At 36.4% G+C, this 12,593-nt stretch overlaps 2 protein-coding genes across 2 annotated transcripts; both read left to right on the top strand.

Moving 5' to 3' along the window:
• The first annotated feature begins 932 nt into the window (after nucleotides 1-932).
• OR5W2C (olfactory receptor family 5 subfamily W member 2C) lies at nucleotides 933-1,865 on the top strand. Its single transcript, NM_001390619.1, has one exon. It carries the CDS (start codon nucleotides 933-935, stop codon nucleotides 1,863-1,865), a length of 933 nt encoding a protein of 310 aa, NP_001377548.1.
• A 4,464-nt stretch (nucleotides 1,866-6,329) lies between these two features.
• On the top strand, nucleotides 6,330-7,259 carry OR5W2 (olfactory receptor family 5 subfamily W member 2). Its single transcript, NM_001390618.1, has one exon. The coding sequence runs from the start codon at nucleotides 6,330-6,332 to the stop codon at nucleotides 7,257-7,259; it is 930 nt and encodes a 309-aa protein (NP_001377547.1).
• The last annotated feature ends 5,334 nt before the right edge of the window (nucleotides 7,260-12,593 follow it).

The following is a 12,593-nucleotide window of genomic DNA, read 5'->3' as shown; positions in this document are numbered from 1 at the left end:
AGACAAAGTCCATTGCTTTCACTTACATTAAGATATATACACAGGCATACACATAAACACAACAGAGAGAGCAAGGTCTTTGCATTTTAGAAGCATTTATTGTCCCTCATCTAATTTACATTCAATTAAACTGAAAGTCATTTAAAATCTAAAGTGATGTAAATATATGTGGTACATTCTGTTGTTTTCACTTCCTTTTAGCTCTTTTCTTCCACTGGTCAAGAGAGTCATCCTAGACGGTCACCTCTCCACAAAGAGGTAATGAGCGTTATGGGAAAGCAATAGCAAATTTCTAGGAACAGGTCAGTAATAACTTATTTCATGTCTCACCAGATGCTAAGCAGAAGATAAACTAAAACCAGTAACATAATGATTTTTATTATTACTAGTCAGTGATGTACTCACTGTTTATGGAACTAAGAAGAACATTCTTAAACCAGTCATGTCTTTTTGAGAGACAAAAAATAGTGATCTTTTTTTTTTTTTTGGACTCAAGTGAATATTGTTAAACAAAGGCAAAGCTTAGTCCGGAGTCTTAGAATCTGGTCTTGCTAACACTGGCGTGTCTTGCATGTGGTTTTAAAGAATTGAAGAAAGGTAAAATCATCCAGCTCTTCTCTCTGATATAAGAAAAATAAGGCTCAGAGAAGAATTTGTAGAAAGTAGCAACCTCATGAATGGCATCTAGATTGACTTGAAATGTTCTCAAAGGTCTTCCTCATATGCATTTTATTACTGCAGAATAGACATTTATGCCTCTTTAAAGAGTAGGTACAAGACTGGATTATTTTCTAAGTATAAAAAGGCAATTAAGGGGAAAAAAAACATACTCTGCCTTATGATTTTTTTTTTTTTGATGTGCAGAAGCATTAAACATGCATATGTGATTTTCTTGATAACTTTCTCAAAAGTTTGCACAAGATCTAAGAAGAATGGAAAGAGAGAATTGCTCCTCCTTGACTGAATTCTTTTTCTTGGGTATTACTGATAACACTGAGAACAAAGTGATCCTATTTACAATGTTTCTACCTGTTTATCTCATTAATCTTCTGGCAAATCTCGGAATGATCAGCCTGATTAGGATGGATCCCCAGCTGCACACACCCATGTACTTTTTCCTCAGCCACCTCTCCTTCTGTGACCTCTGCTATTCCACAGCCATTGGCCCTAAGATGCTGGTAGACCTATTTGCCAAGAACAAGTCAATCTCTTTCTGTGGCTGTGCTCTGCAATTCTTGGTCTTCTGTACCTTTGTAGATTCTGAGTGTCTCCTGCTGGCAGTGATGGCCTATGACCGGTACAAGGCCATCAGCAGCCCCTTGCTCTATGCAGTCAGCATGTCCAGTGGGGTGTGCTCCCTGCTCGTGGCTGGGGTTTACCTGGTGGGAATGATAGATGGTTTGATAAACACGACATTAGCATTCCGTTTATGCTTCTGTGGGTCAAATGAGATTAACCACTTTTTTTGTGATGTTCCTCCTCTCCTGTTGATATCTTGCTCAGACACACAGCTCAATGAGTTAGTGATATTCATGATTTTTGGCTTTATTGAATTAAGCTCCATTTCAGGAGTCCTTGTCTCTTATTGTTATATCATCCTATCAGTCTTGAAGATCCACTCTGCTGAAGGGAGGTTCAAAGCTTTCTCCACCTGTACCTCCCATCTAACTGCTGTGGCCGTTTTCCAGGGAACTCTGCTCTTCATGTATTTCAGGCCGAGTTCATCCTACTCTCTAGATGAAGACAAAATGACCTCATTGTTTTACACCCTTGTGATTCCCATGTTAAACCCTCTGATTTATAGTTTGCGAAACAAAGATGTAAAAGAGGCCCTAGAAAAATTTAAAAATAAACTATATTTTTAAATATTTTTATTATATATCTGTACATATGGCTACACACATAGTAATTGCTTAATTACAATTATATGGTATGATACATGAGAAACATAATTTTTTTCAGATTCTTAAATGAATAATTATTTGTATTAAACACCACTCTTCAGAGATACTGCAGTTGCCCTCAAATGTTATGCTTAGTATGTAGCCAGTTTCTATAAGGCACTTGCTATGTTTGAAAAAGCTTTTGACATTTCTAGTTGTGCTAATTCTGGAGTAATTTACCATTCAAACATTATTTCAATTTCACTAAGACATTATACATGTATTGAGTAATCTTCCACCACTTAGGTTCTTTATATTTTATAGTACATTTTTTTAGATTCTGTATTAATGAACTTAAGTTGGTGCTAGTATTAGACATTAATGAACTAAATAGTCAAGTAAGTCATAATTAGACTTAAAGTCATCCTGGAATAAAAAAATTGAGTGCTGTAAATCCAAAAGCAAAGTATCTAAAACTAGTGTAAAGTAAAAGCATCTTTGGATAAAGATATTCCGTCTCCTATCTAAGAAAGATCCATTTTGGGTGAGGAAAAGATAGCAGTCAGAGGATGTGACAATTGGACAGGTCTTGAAACAGAGAATCCCCTGTCTTCAGCAGTAAAGAAGTCATGTGTTCTGCAACATGGGATCATCCCAAGGATCTTAATCTAAGTAAACTATGTCAGTCAGGGAAAAGCTAGTACTGTATGATCTCATGTATATGTGGAATCTACAAAGGTAGAATGAACTCATAGAAACAGGAAGAAGATTATTGGTTGCTAGGAGTTGGAAGGTGGGAGAAATGGGTGATGCTGTTCAAAGTGTGCAAACTTTTTGCTATTACATTTGATGAATAAGTTCTGGGGATCTAATATACATGGTGACTCCAGTTAACCATACCATATTATAAGCTTGAAATTAACTACAAAAGTAGACCTTAAATGTTCTCACTATACACACACTACAGTGGTAACTATGTGAGGTGATGAATGTGTTAACCAATTTTAGTGTGGTAATCATTTCACAATGTATACATAATTCAAATCATCACTTTGTATATCTAATGGATGTAAATGCTATTTGACAGTTAGTTCTGAATAAATCAGAGGAAAAAAGAAGAAAGGAAGTTGAAAATTAGGTTACAAAGAGCAATGGGAAAAGCCTTGGTAAAGTACATTATTGGGCTGTCACTGTGTCATATCATCTAAGATAATTTCCTTTCCTTTTTCCTCATTTTCAGCCCTGGTTAAACATCTTTCTTTGTCTCTTTGCGTTCCACAAGCAACCATCTACTTAAGGCATTATTTTACTTCCTGTGACCTTAGGAAGCAGCCCAATCACACCAGATACCAAGATGGTAGACCATGTTTTAGGAGAATGGAGAACTCCATTGCTATCTGTTTGGGAGGACTTAAGGAGGACATAAAAGTTTAACATCCAAGATATTTTTTCCAATTTATATATATATATATATATATATATATATATATAAAATTTCCAATATATAACTAATATAAAAATAGTAAACAAATTATTTTAAGAAAAATAATAGATCTCTGTTGATTTACCTGTGGCAGATTCATGTTGATATATGGAAAAACCAATACAATATTTTAAAGTTAAAAAGTAAAATAAATAAAAAAAGAAATGCAAAAAAAATAATCATCACCATGGACAATTTTTAAAATGAGACATCTTCACTCATATGATCTATATACATAGAAAAATTCCCAAAGCAAGTATGTTTTTATCCTTGCAATTATTCTCTGGTCTTCATTTGATAGTGAAAAATGCATAACAATAAATATTTAGAACCACTACCTTTACAAATACTAGTACCATGTAGTTTAGGGAATACAAAGCAACCATTGATTTTATTTCTGTGGCCTTTAATGTAGTAAAAAAAATCTTAAATAAAATAAACATAATTCAGAAAAGAGTGCACTTTTTAGACAATGTGATGAAGTCACAAAATCAGTGAAATGTCCTTGGATGATGTGTGGCTGGAGAATGGGAAAAAGCTGATATTTGGTAATGAGGGCTGTCTTGAAAGGGATTGACAGGAATGTTTATAGTGTCATTAGTCATATCAGCTGAAAAGTAGAAACAAGCCAGTGTTCATCCTTCTGAAAAATGGATCGCCAAAGTGTGTTATATCCATAACATGAAATGCTATTCAGCCACATAATGAAACAAAATTCTAACACATGTAACAACATGGATGAAACTTGAAAATATTTTACTGAAGAAAATAAACCTAACAGAAAGCGCACACACACACACACACACAGAGCATGATTCTCTTTTTACGCAAGGCCAATAGTGGGAAACCACATAGAATCAAAAAGAAGATTAGCAGTTACCAGGCTTGAGAGGAAGGAAAGGAGAGTGAGAGCTAGAAGGTGTAGATTTCTTCATGGGCTGATGAAGACGTTCTGGAAGTAGATAGTAGTAAAAAGTGAACAAACTTGAAAGTGCACTAAAAATCAAAGAACTGTATACATTAGAAGGATGATTTTATGATGCAGGATTACACTTCAAGATACAAGAAAATATGACCAAAGTGTAATATTCCAACATGAGGCAGTGAAGGGGAATATTTCAAAAACACAATGAACAATCAAAAAGGGTTGGATGAAGGAGGATCTTTTAGAATTTCACTAAGTTTCCTCTTTGACTAGAGAAGGAGGAGACAGTTTCCGGGTAGCTGACACACACCATACACATCACTTGCAGTACCCTTCCTTCCATAGAGCAATTTGGACACTATAATGAAGCACAAAAACTCCTCTTCTGCTAAGTTGTTTCTGAATTCACAGGGGAATGTTGTGGTGGTTGTTCTGTTTCAAAGTCTGTCTGACTCTTGGCAGCCTCAGGGATGGCAGTGCACCAGGCTCCTCTGTCCTCCACTATCTCCCAGAGTTTGCTCAAATTAACATCCATTCAGTCAGTGATGCTATCTAGCCATGTCTTCCTCTGCCAGGGGAATATACAGAAGCAGAAATATAATTAATGATGTCTTTGAATAACACTAAAGCCTAAGGGCCATAGCACAGGGATTTAAATCCCAATATACCTGGTGAAATAAAAGACCAAATGCTCATTACTGTTCAGCTACCCAAGACCTGCTGTTTCCAGGTACGTTTCCAGATCCTAACTGAAGAAAAATAAGAGAAAATATTTAAATTGGGGGGAAAATAAGAGTTTGTAAGTGAAGGACTTTATGCCTACATACTCACTAAAATCTGCATTTAATGGCAGAATACCATGTTCTTCACAAAATTGGAAGAATCTGTCTGAACTTGTTAACATTCATAATGTAATTTTATTTTCCTGCTGGATCACATAAAAGTCTTTGCTCCTTTTTTCAATGAGCAACTGTACATGAATTTAAAGTGTATTTTGTTTTATAGAAACAAAACAATTAAGGTGTGTTTTGTTTCACAGTATGCATACCACAATAAAAACAAAAACATGTACAAATTCTCCTCCATGTTGACCACGTACTTTATTAACTTAGGTCTAAAGAAAAAGTTCATTGCTTTCACTTACATTAAGATATATACACAGGCATACACACAAACACAGCAGAGAGAGCAAGGTCTTTGCATTTTAGATGCATTTATTGTCCCTTATCTAATTTACATTCAATTAAACTGAAAGTCGTTTAAAATCTAAAGTGATGTAAATATATGTGGTACATTCTGTTGTTTTCACTTCCTTTTAGCTCTTTTCTTCCACTGGTCAAGAGAGTCATCCTAGACGGTCACCTCTCCACAAAGAGGTAATGAGCGTTATGGGAAAGCAATAGCAAATTTCTAGGAACAGGTCAGTAATAACTTATTTCGTGTCTCACCAGATGCTAAGCAGAAGATAAGCTAAAACCAGTAACATAATGATTTTTATTATTACTAGTCAGTGATGTACTCACTGTTTATGGAACTAAGAAGAACATTCTTAAACCAGTCATGTCTTTTTGAGAGACAAAAAATAGTGATCTTTTTTTTTTTTATTCAAGTGAATATTTTTAAACCCAGGGAAAGCTCAGTCCGAAGTCTTGAATCTGGTCTTGCTAACACTGGCGTGTCTTGCATGTGGTTTTAAAGAATTGAAGAAAGGTAAAATCATCCAGCTCTTCTCTCTGATATAAGAAAAATAAGGCTCAGAGAAGAATTTGTAGAAAGTAGCAACCTCATGAATGGCATCTAGATTGACTTGAAACGTTCTCAAAGGTCTTCCTCATATGCCTTTTATTATTGCAGAATAGAGAGTTATGCGTCTTTGAAGAGTAGGTACAAGACTGGATTATTTTCTAAGTATAAAAAGGCAATTAAGGGAAAAAAATGCTCTTCCTTATGATGTTTTTTTTGATGTGCAGAAGCATTAAACATGCATATGTGATTTTCTTGATAACTTTCTCAAAAGTTTGCACAAGATCTAAGAAGAATGGAAAGAGAGAATTGCTCCTCCTTGACTGAATTCTTTTTCTTGGGAATTACTGATAACACTGAGAACAAAGTGATCCTATTTACAATGTTTCTACCTGTTTATCTCATTAATCTTCTGGCAAATCTCGGAATGATCAGCCTGATTAGGATGGATCCCCAGCTGCACACACCCATGTACTTTTTCCTCAGCCACCTCTCCTTCTGTGACCTCTGCTATTCCACAGCCATTGGCCCTAAGATGCTGGTGGACCTATTTGCCAAGAACAAATCAATCCCCTCCTATGGCTGTGCTCTGCAATTCTTGGTTCTCTGTACCTTTGTAGATTCTGAGTGTCTCCTGCTGGCAGTGATGGCTTATGACCGGTACAAGGCCATCAGCAGCCCCTTGCTCTATGCAGTCAGCATGTCCAGTGGGGTGTGCTCCCTGCTCGTGGCTGGGGTTTACCTGGTGGGAATGATAGATGGTTTGATAAACACGACATTAGCATTCCGTTTATGCTTCTGTGGGTCAAATGAGATTAACCACTTTTTTTGTGATGTTCCTCCTCTCCTGTTGATATCTTGCTCAGACACACAGCTCAATGAGTTAGTGATATTCATGATTTTTGGCTTTATTGAATTAAGCTCCATTTCAGGAGTCCTTGTCTCTTATTGTTATATCATCCTATCAGTCTTGAAGATCCACTCTGCTGAAGGGAGGTTCAAAGCTTTCTCCACCTGTACCTCCCACCTAACTGCTGTGGCCGTTTTCCAGGGAACTCTGCTCTTCATGTATTTCAGGCCGAGTTCATCCTACTCTCTAGATGAAGACAAAATGACCTCATTGTTTTACACCCTTGTGATTCCCATGTTAAACCCTCTGATTTACAGCCTAAGGAACAAGGATGTAAAACAGGCCCTGGAAAAATTGAAAAATAAATGGTTTTAGTTATTTGTATTAGGCATTTGTGTACACATATGCATTCATATATATATATTGTTTACTGTTTTACTAAAATTAAATGATAGGATACATGAGAATAATAATTTCTCAAATTCTTAAGGTGATATTTGTTTTAAATCCTAACTTTGTTTCCCCCACACATCTCCTGTTTCATTATGTTTTAAGGATTTATATGTGTGTGTGTATGTGTGTGTGTGTGCGTATAGCACTTTGACTATGTGAAAAACTTTTCTGTCTTTTTCATTGTAGTAATTTTTGTTCAGTGTTTAATTAAAACATTGTTTTCAATTACACTAAGATTTATTGTGCATTTGCTCAGTGATCTTTGAGCCTGTAGCCTTTTTATATATTATTGTAGATCTTATGGTTTCTGCACTACGGAAGTTAGTACTAAAAACAAATTTTAAAAAACAGTCAAGTAATTCATAATTGGCCTCAAATTCATCATGACATAAACATAAAGGGCTATAATTTCAAAACAAAAATATCTAAAACTATTCAAAAAGATACTTTGGATAGAGATATTCAGTCAAATCTTAAAAAGATTCAATCTGGGAAATGAAAAGTTTGTAGTCAGAGAATCTGACAGTTATTCAGATCTTAAAGTGGCATTACTGACTCAATGGATATGAGTTTAAGTAAACTCCAGGCATTGGTGATGGACAGGGAGGCCTGGCGTGCTGCAGTCCATGGGGTCACAAAGAGGTGGACACAACTGAGTGACTGAACTGAGTGTACATGTCTATGTCTTTTAGAAGTCATGTTTTCTACAACATGGAAGAACTGTGAGGTCATGTGTTAAGTGAAATATTAATAGAGAGGAAGACAAGTACTATATGATCTCACAAATATGTAGAATCTAAAAGGTCAAATTCAGAAACTCCCTGACAGCCCAGTGATTAGAACTCAGTGCTTTCACTAACTGGGTCCAGTTTGATCCCTGATCAGGGAACTAAGATCCCAGCAAGCTGAGTGCTATAGCCAAAAAAAAAAAAAAAAAGATGTGAGTGAGTTGAATGTTGCTAGGACCCTTACCTCTTGTAAGGGATATTGGTGATATTGGTAAAAGTGTATAAACTTTGTTATTTGATGAATAAGTTAGGGGAATCTAAATGTATACGGTATATCTAGTTTCATCCACCTCATTAGAACTGATTCAAATGTACTCTTTTTAATGGCTGAGTAATACATTTGAATCAGTTCTAATGAGGTGGATGAAACTGGAGCCTATTATACAGAGTGAAGTAAGCCAGAAAGAAAAACACCAATACAGTATACTAATGCATATATATGGAATTTAGAAAGATGGTAACAATAACCCTGTGTACGAGACAGCAAAAGAGACACTGATGTATAGAACAGTCTTATGGACTCTGTAGGAGAGGGAGAGGGTGGGAAGATTTGGGAGAATGGCATTGAAACATGTATAATATCATGTATGAAACTAGTTGCCAGTCCAGGTTCGATGCACGATACTGGATGCTTGGGGCTGGTGCACTGGGACGACCCAGAGGGATGGTATGGGGAGGGAGGAGGGAGGAGGGTTCAGGATGGGGAACACATGTATACCTGTGGCAGATTCATTTCAATATTTGGCAAAACTAATACTATTTTGTAAAGTTTAAAAATAAAATAAAATTAAAAAAAAGAAAAACTAAAAAATTAAAAATAAATAAATAAATAATGTATATGGTATATCTAGTTAACAATAATGGAAAATTGAGAAATTATCAAAAAAAAAAAAAAGTAGACCTTAACTGTCCTCACTATACACACACCCAAAATGGTAACACTGTGAGATGAAGCTTGTGTTAATCAACCTTATTGTGGTAATCATTTCACAATGTACACATATATCACATTGTGTACTTATCATTAAACATGGTATTAGCCAATTACATTTGAATCAGTTCAGTTCATTTGAGTCACTCAGTCGTGTCTGACTCTTTGCAACTCTTTGCACACCAGGCCTCCCTGTCCATCACCGGCTCCCAGAGTCCACCCAAACTCATGTCCATCTAGTTGGTGATGCCATCCAGCCAACTCATCCTCTGTTGTCCCTTTCTCCTCCTGCCCCTAATCCCTCTCAGCATCAGAGTCTTTTCCAAAGAGTCAACTCTTTGCATCAGGTGGCCAAAGTATTGGAGTTTCAGCTTCAACATCAGTCCTTCCAATGAACATGCAGGACTGATCTCCTTATGATGGACTGATTGGATCTCCTTGCAGTCCAAGGGACTCTCAAGAGTCTTCTCCAAAACCACAGTACAAAAGCATCAATTCTTCGGCACTCAGCTTTCTTCACAGTCCAATTCTCACATCCATACATGACCACTGGAAAAACCATAGCCTTGACTAGATGGACCTTTGTTGGCAAAGTAATATCTCTGCTTTTGAGTATTCTGTCTAGGTTGGTCATAACTTTGCTTCCAAGGAGTAAGCGTCTTTTAATTTCATGGCTGCAATCACCATCTGCAGTGATTTTGGAGCCCAAAAAAATAAAGTCTGACACTGTTTCCACTGTTTCCCCATCTATTTCCCATGAAGTGATGGGACCAGATGCCATGATCTTAGTTTTCTGAATGTTGAGCTTTAAGCCAACTTTTTCACTCTCCTCTTTCACATTCATCAAGAGGCTCTTTAGTTCCTCTTCACTTTCTGCCATAAGGGTGGTGTCATGTGCATATCTGAGGTTATTGATATTTCTCCTGGCAATCTTGATTCCAGCTTATGCTTCTTCCAGCTCAGCGTTTCTCATGATGTACTCTGCATATAAGTTAAAGTTATATAAAAATAAGATGTCTAAAGATTAGATTTTAAAGACATACAGAACAGCTGTCTAATTGTTAAAGTACAATATTGTGCTGTTGTTATCAACTACCAATTCTTCTGCACTTCTTCCAAGATAATTTCTTTCCTTCCTCCTCATCTTCAACCCTGGTTAAATGCCCACTTCTCTGTGGTTTAGAAACAATCACTTTTAAGGCATTACTTTATATCAACTGTTTGTGAGCATTTTTTGCTAAAGAACTAGCATTCCATCCTTGTTAACCAAGCACTGAATTTTGCCTGGGATATAAAATAAATAAACATGAATTTACCTAAAAACAGTAGGCAACATTTTTTGACTATTGACTAGCCCTGTGGCTCAGAGGTTAAAGCATCTGCCCACAATGCAGGAGACCTGAGTTCGATCCCTGGGTCGGGAAAATCCCCTGGAGAAGGAAATGGCAACCCACTCCAGTATTCTTGCCTGGAGAATCCCATGGACAAAGGAACCTGGTGGGCTACAGTCCACGGGGTTGCAAAGAGTCGGACACGACTGAGAGACTTCACTTCATTATGTCTCAATAACACAAAATTAACTGAAGATTTGTTAAGTATCTTAACACACACACACACATAGACACATATCTCACAACAGTGTATACATATTGTATGTATATACACAACAGTTTTTTGGAAGGTGCATAAAATTGTAATGGACACTAAGATAATATTCTTATAAAGACACATGTATTTGCTAATTGCAATACAAGTAAGAAGCTATAACATCTTAATATTTGACTATTACATCTGACTTTGATATGGCTTCCTGAAGGCTAAAATACTGAATCAGTTTGCTGATAAAGCTAGGCTACAATCCAATCATATATTTGAAATATCATAAACTACTGAAGAACACTCTTATTTACACATTAAAATTGCAAAGTTAAAAGCCTCAGATGGTCTTAAATTTTCCAGCTGCCATTGTAAAATGTCCTTACATAAAAATATTTCAGAATGAAAAAATAAAGCCTATGAAATTCCTTTGTCTTTCATGGTGGTATTTGTAAACACTACGGCATGTTAAGAAGAGTTCTCATGGTAAAAACACCATAAGATAGCTATGCTATATTATAAAAGGTTTATAGGTTTCTATTTCTGGTATATTTTATTAATTTATTCAAACTTCTTTTGAACTGTTGCTTATGAGGAGTAACATGGCAGAAAACATTGACTGGAACATATTAAAGTCAGATAAAATATGGTGTCAATGAGTGAGTGAAAGACATTCAGTCGTGTCTGACTCATTGCCACCTCATGGACTAAACAGTCCATGGAATTCTCCAGGCCAAAATACTGGAGTGGGTAACCGTTCCCTTCTCCAGGGGATCTTCCCAACCCAGGGATCAAACCCAGGGCTCCCGCACTGCAGGTGAATTCTTTACCAGCTGAGCCACAAGGGAAGCCCATGGTTTCAATATTCTGCCATTAATTATTGGTTTACTAATATAGTATGTTAACACTCTGTCTATCTCAATAGTCTTCATTCTTTTCCCATTTAATCTTTCAACACCACATTCTTCTCACACAACCAATGCAGTGTGTGATGGTAAATATCAATATCCAAATGCAATTTATCAATGAGTGTGTCATGTGTTAATATTATAGTCATATATCTTGACCTCTTCCTTCATCCTTGCCACTGAAATAAGTGTAAATATGGCAAAATCAATGTTAGATATGGGTAAATGTCTAACACAGAGGACAGATAGAGGCATACTAATTATGGGTTGCACAAGTATATTCATTATAAATTGTGAAGTAATAATGTTCAGTACACCAGTAAATAGGAGGTTCTGTGTTATAGCCAGAGGCAGCAACGTTTAACCTCCCTGGACATCTCTCTCTTTAGTTAGAAACATGCTGTGGCCCAGACAGCAAGTCCACTCTAAATTTAACACATCACTGTTCCTTTCTATCCCTCAGGTTCCCTGAAGTTAAATAGAGGCTTCAGCTAGATTATCTCTAAGGTCCTTTCCAGCTGGTACAATCTGTCTGTATAAAACATGATTCTACTTCTGTATAAATTCACCCCCAGTATTGGAAAGGACTTGAAAATGACAAAAAAAGAGAAAAAGAATCACTTCATATTCAAACAAGAAATTGTTTGATATGTGTAGTCTGTTTAACCCAAAGTAGTGGTGACACAAAGCCATCTAAGTAGTATAAGTTTCAGAAGGGCAAACATTTTCAAATGTGACCCTATTGTGTATTCTGTTATTCAGATTCAGAAACTCATACTCATCCCAAAAGTGGATATCCAACTATTTAGCACTGAAGTAAATAAAACTTAAAATAAAATGTTAGAAATTGTATCATGCAAGATCAAACCAGTCAATCCTCAAGGAAATCAGTCCTGAATGTTCATTGGAAGGACTGATGCTGAAGCTGAAACTCCAATACCACCTGATGTGAAGAACTGACTCATTGAAAAAGACCCTGATGCTGGGAAAGGTTGAAGACAGGAGGAAAAGGGGATGACAGAGGATGAGATGT

Source organism: Bos taurus, chromosome 15 (genome assembly GCF_002263795.3).
Source record: "Bos taurus isolate L1 Dominette 01449 registration number 42190680 breed Hereford chromosome 15, ARS-UCD2.0, whole genome shotgun sequence".
NCBI lineage: Eukaryota > Metazoa > Chordata > Mammalia > Artiodactyla > Bovidae > Bos > Bos taurus.
The sequence above is the reverse complement of the archived record's forward strand: the minus strand, read 5'-3'. Positions and strand labels throughout refer to the sequence as shown.

What these genes read in the sequence shown, in the direction of transcription:
- OR5W2C (NM_001390619.1), top strand. Translation starts at nt 933, where the DNA reads ATGGAAAGAGAGAATTGCTCCTCCTTGACTGAATTCTTTTTCTTGGGT.
- OR5W2 (NM_001390618.1), top strand. Translation starts at nt 6,330, where the DNA reads ATGGAAAGAGAGAATTGCTCCTCCTTGACTGAATTCTTTTTCTTGGGA.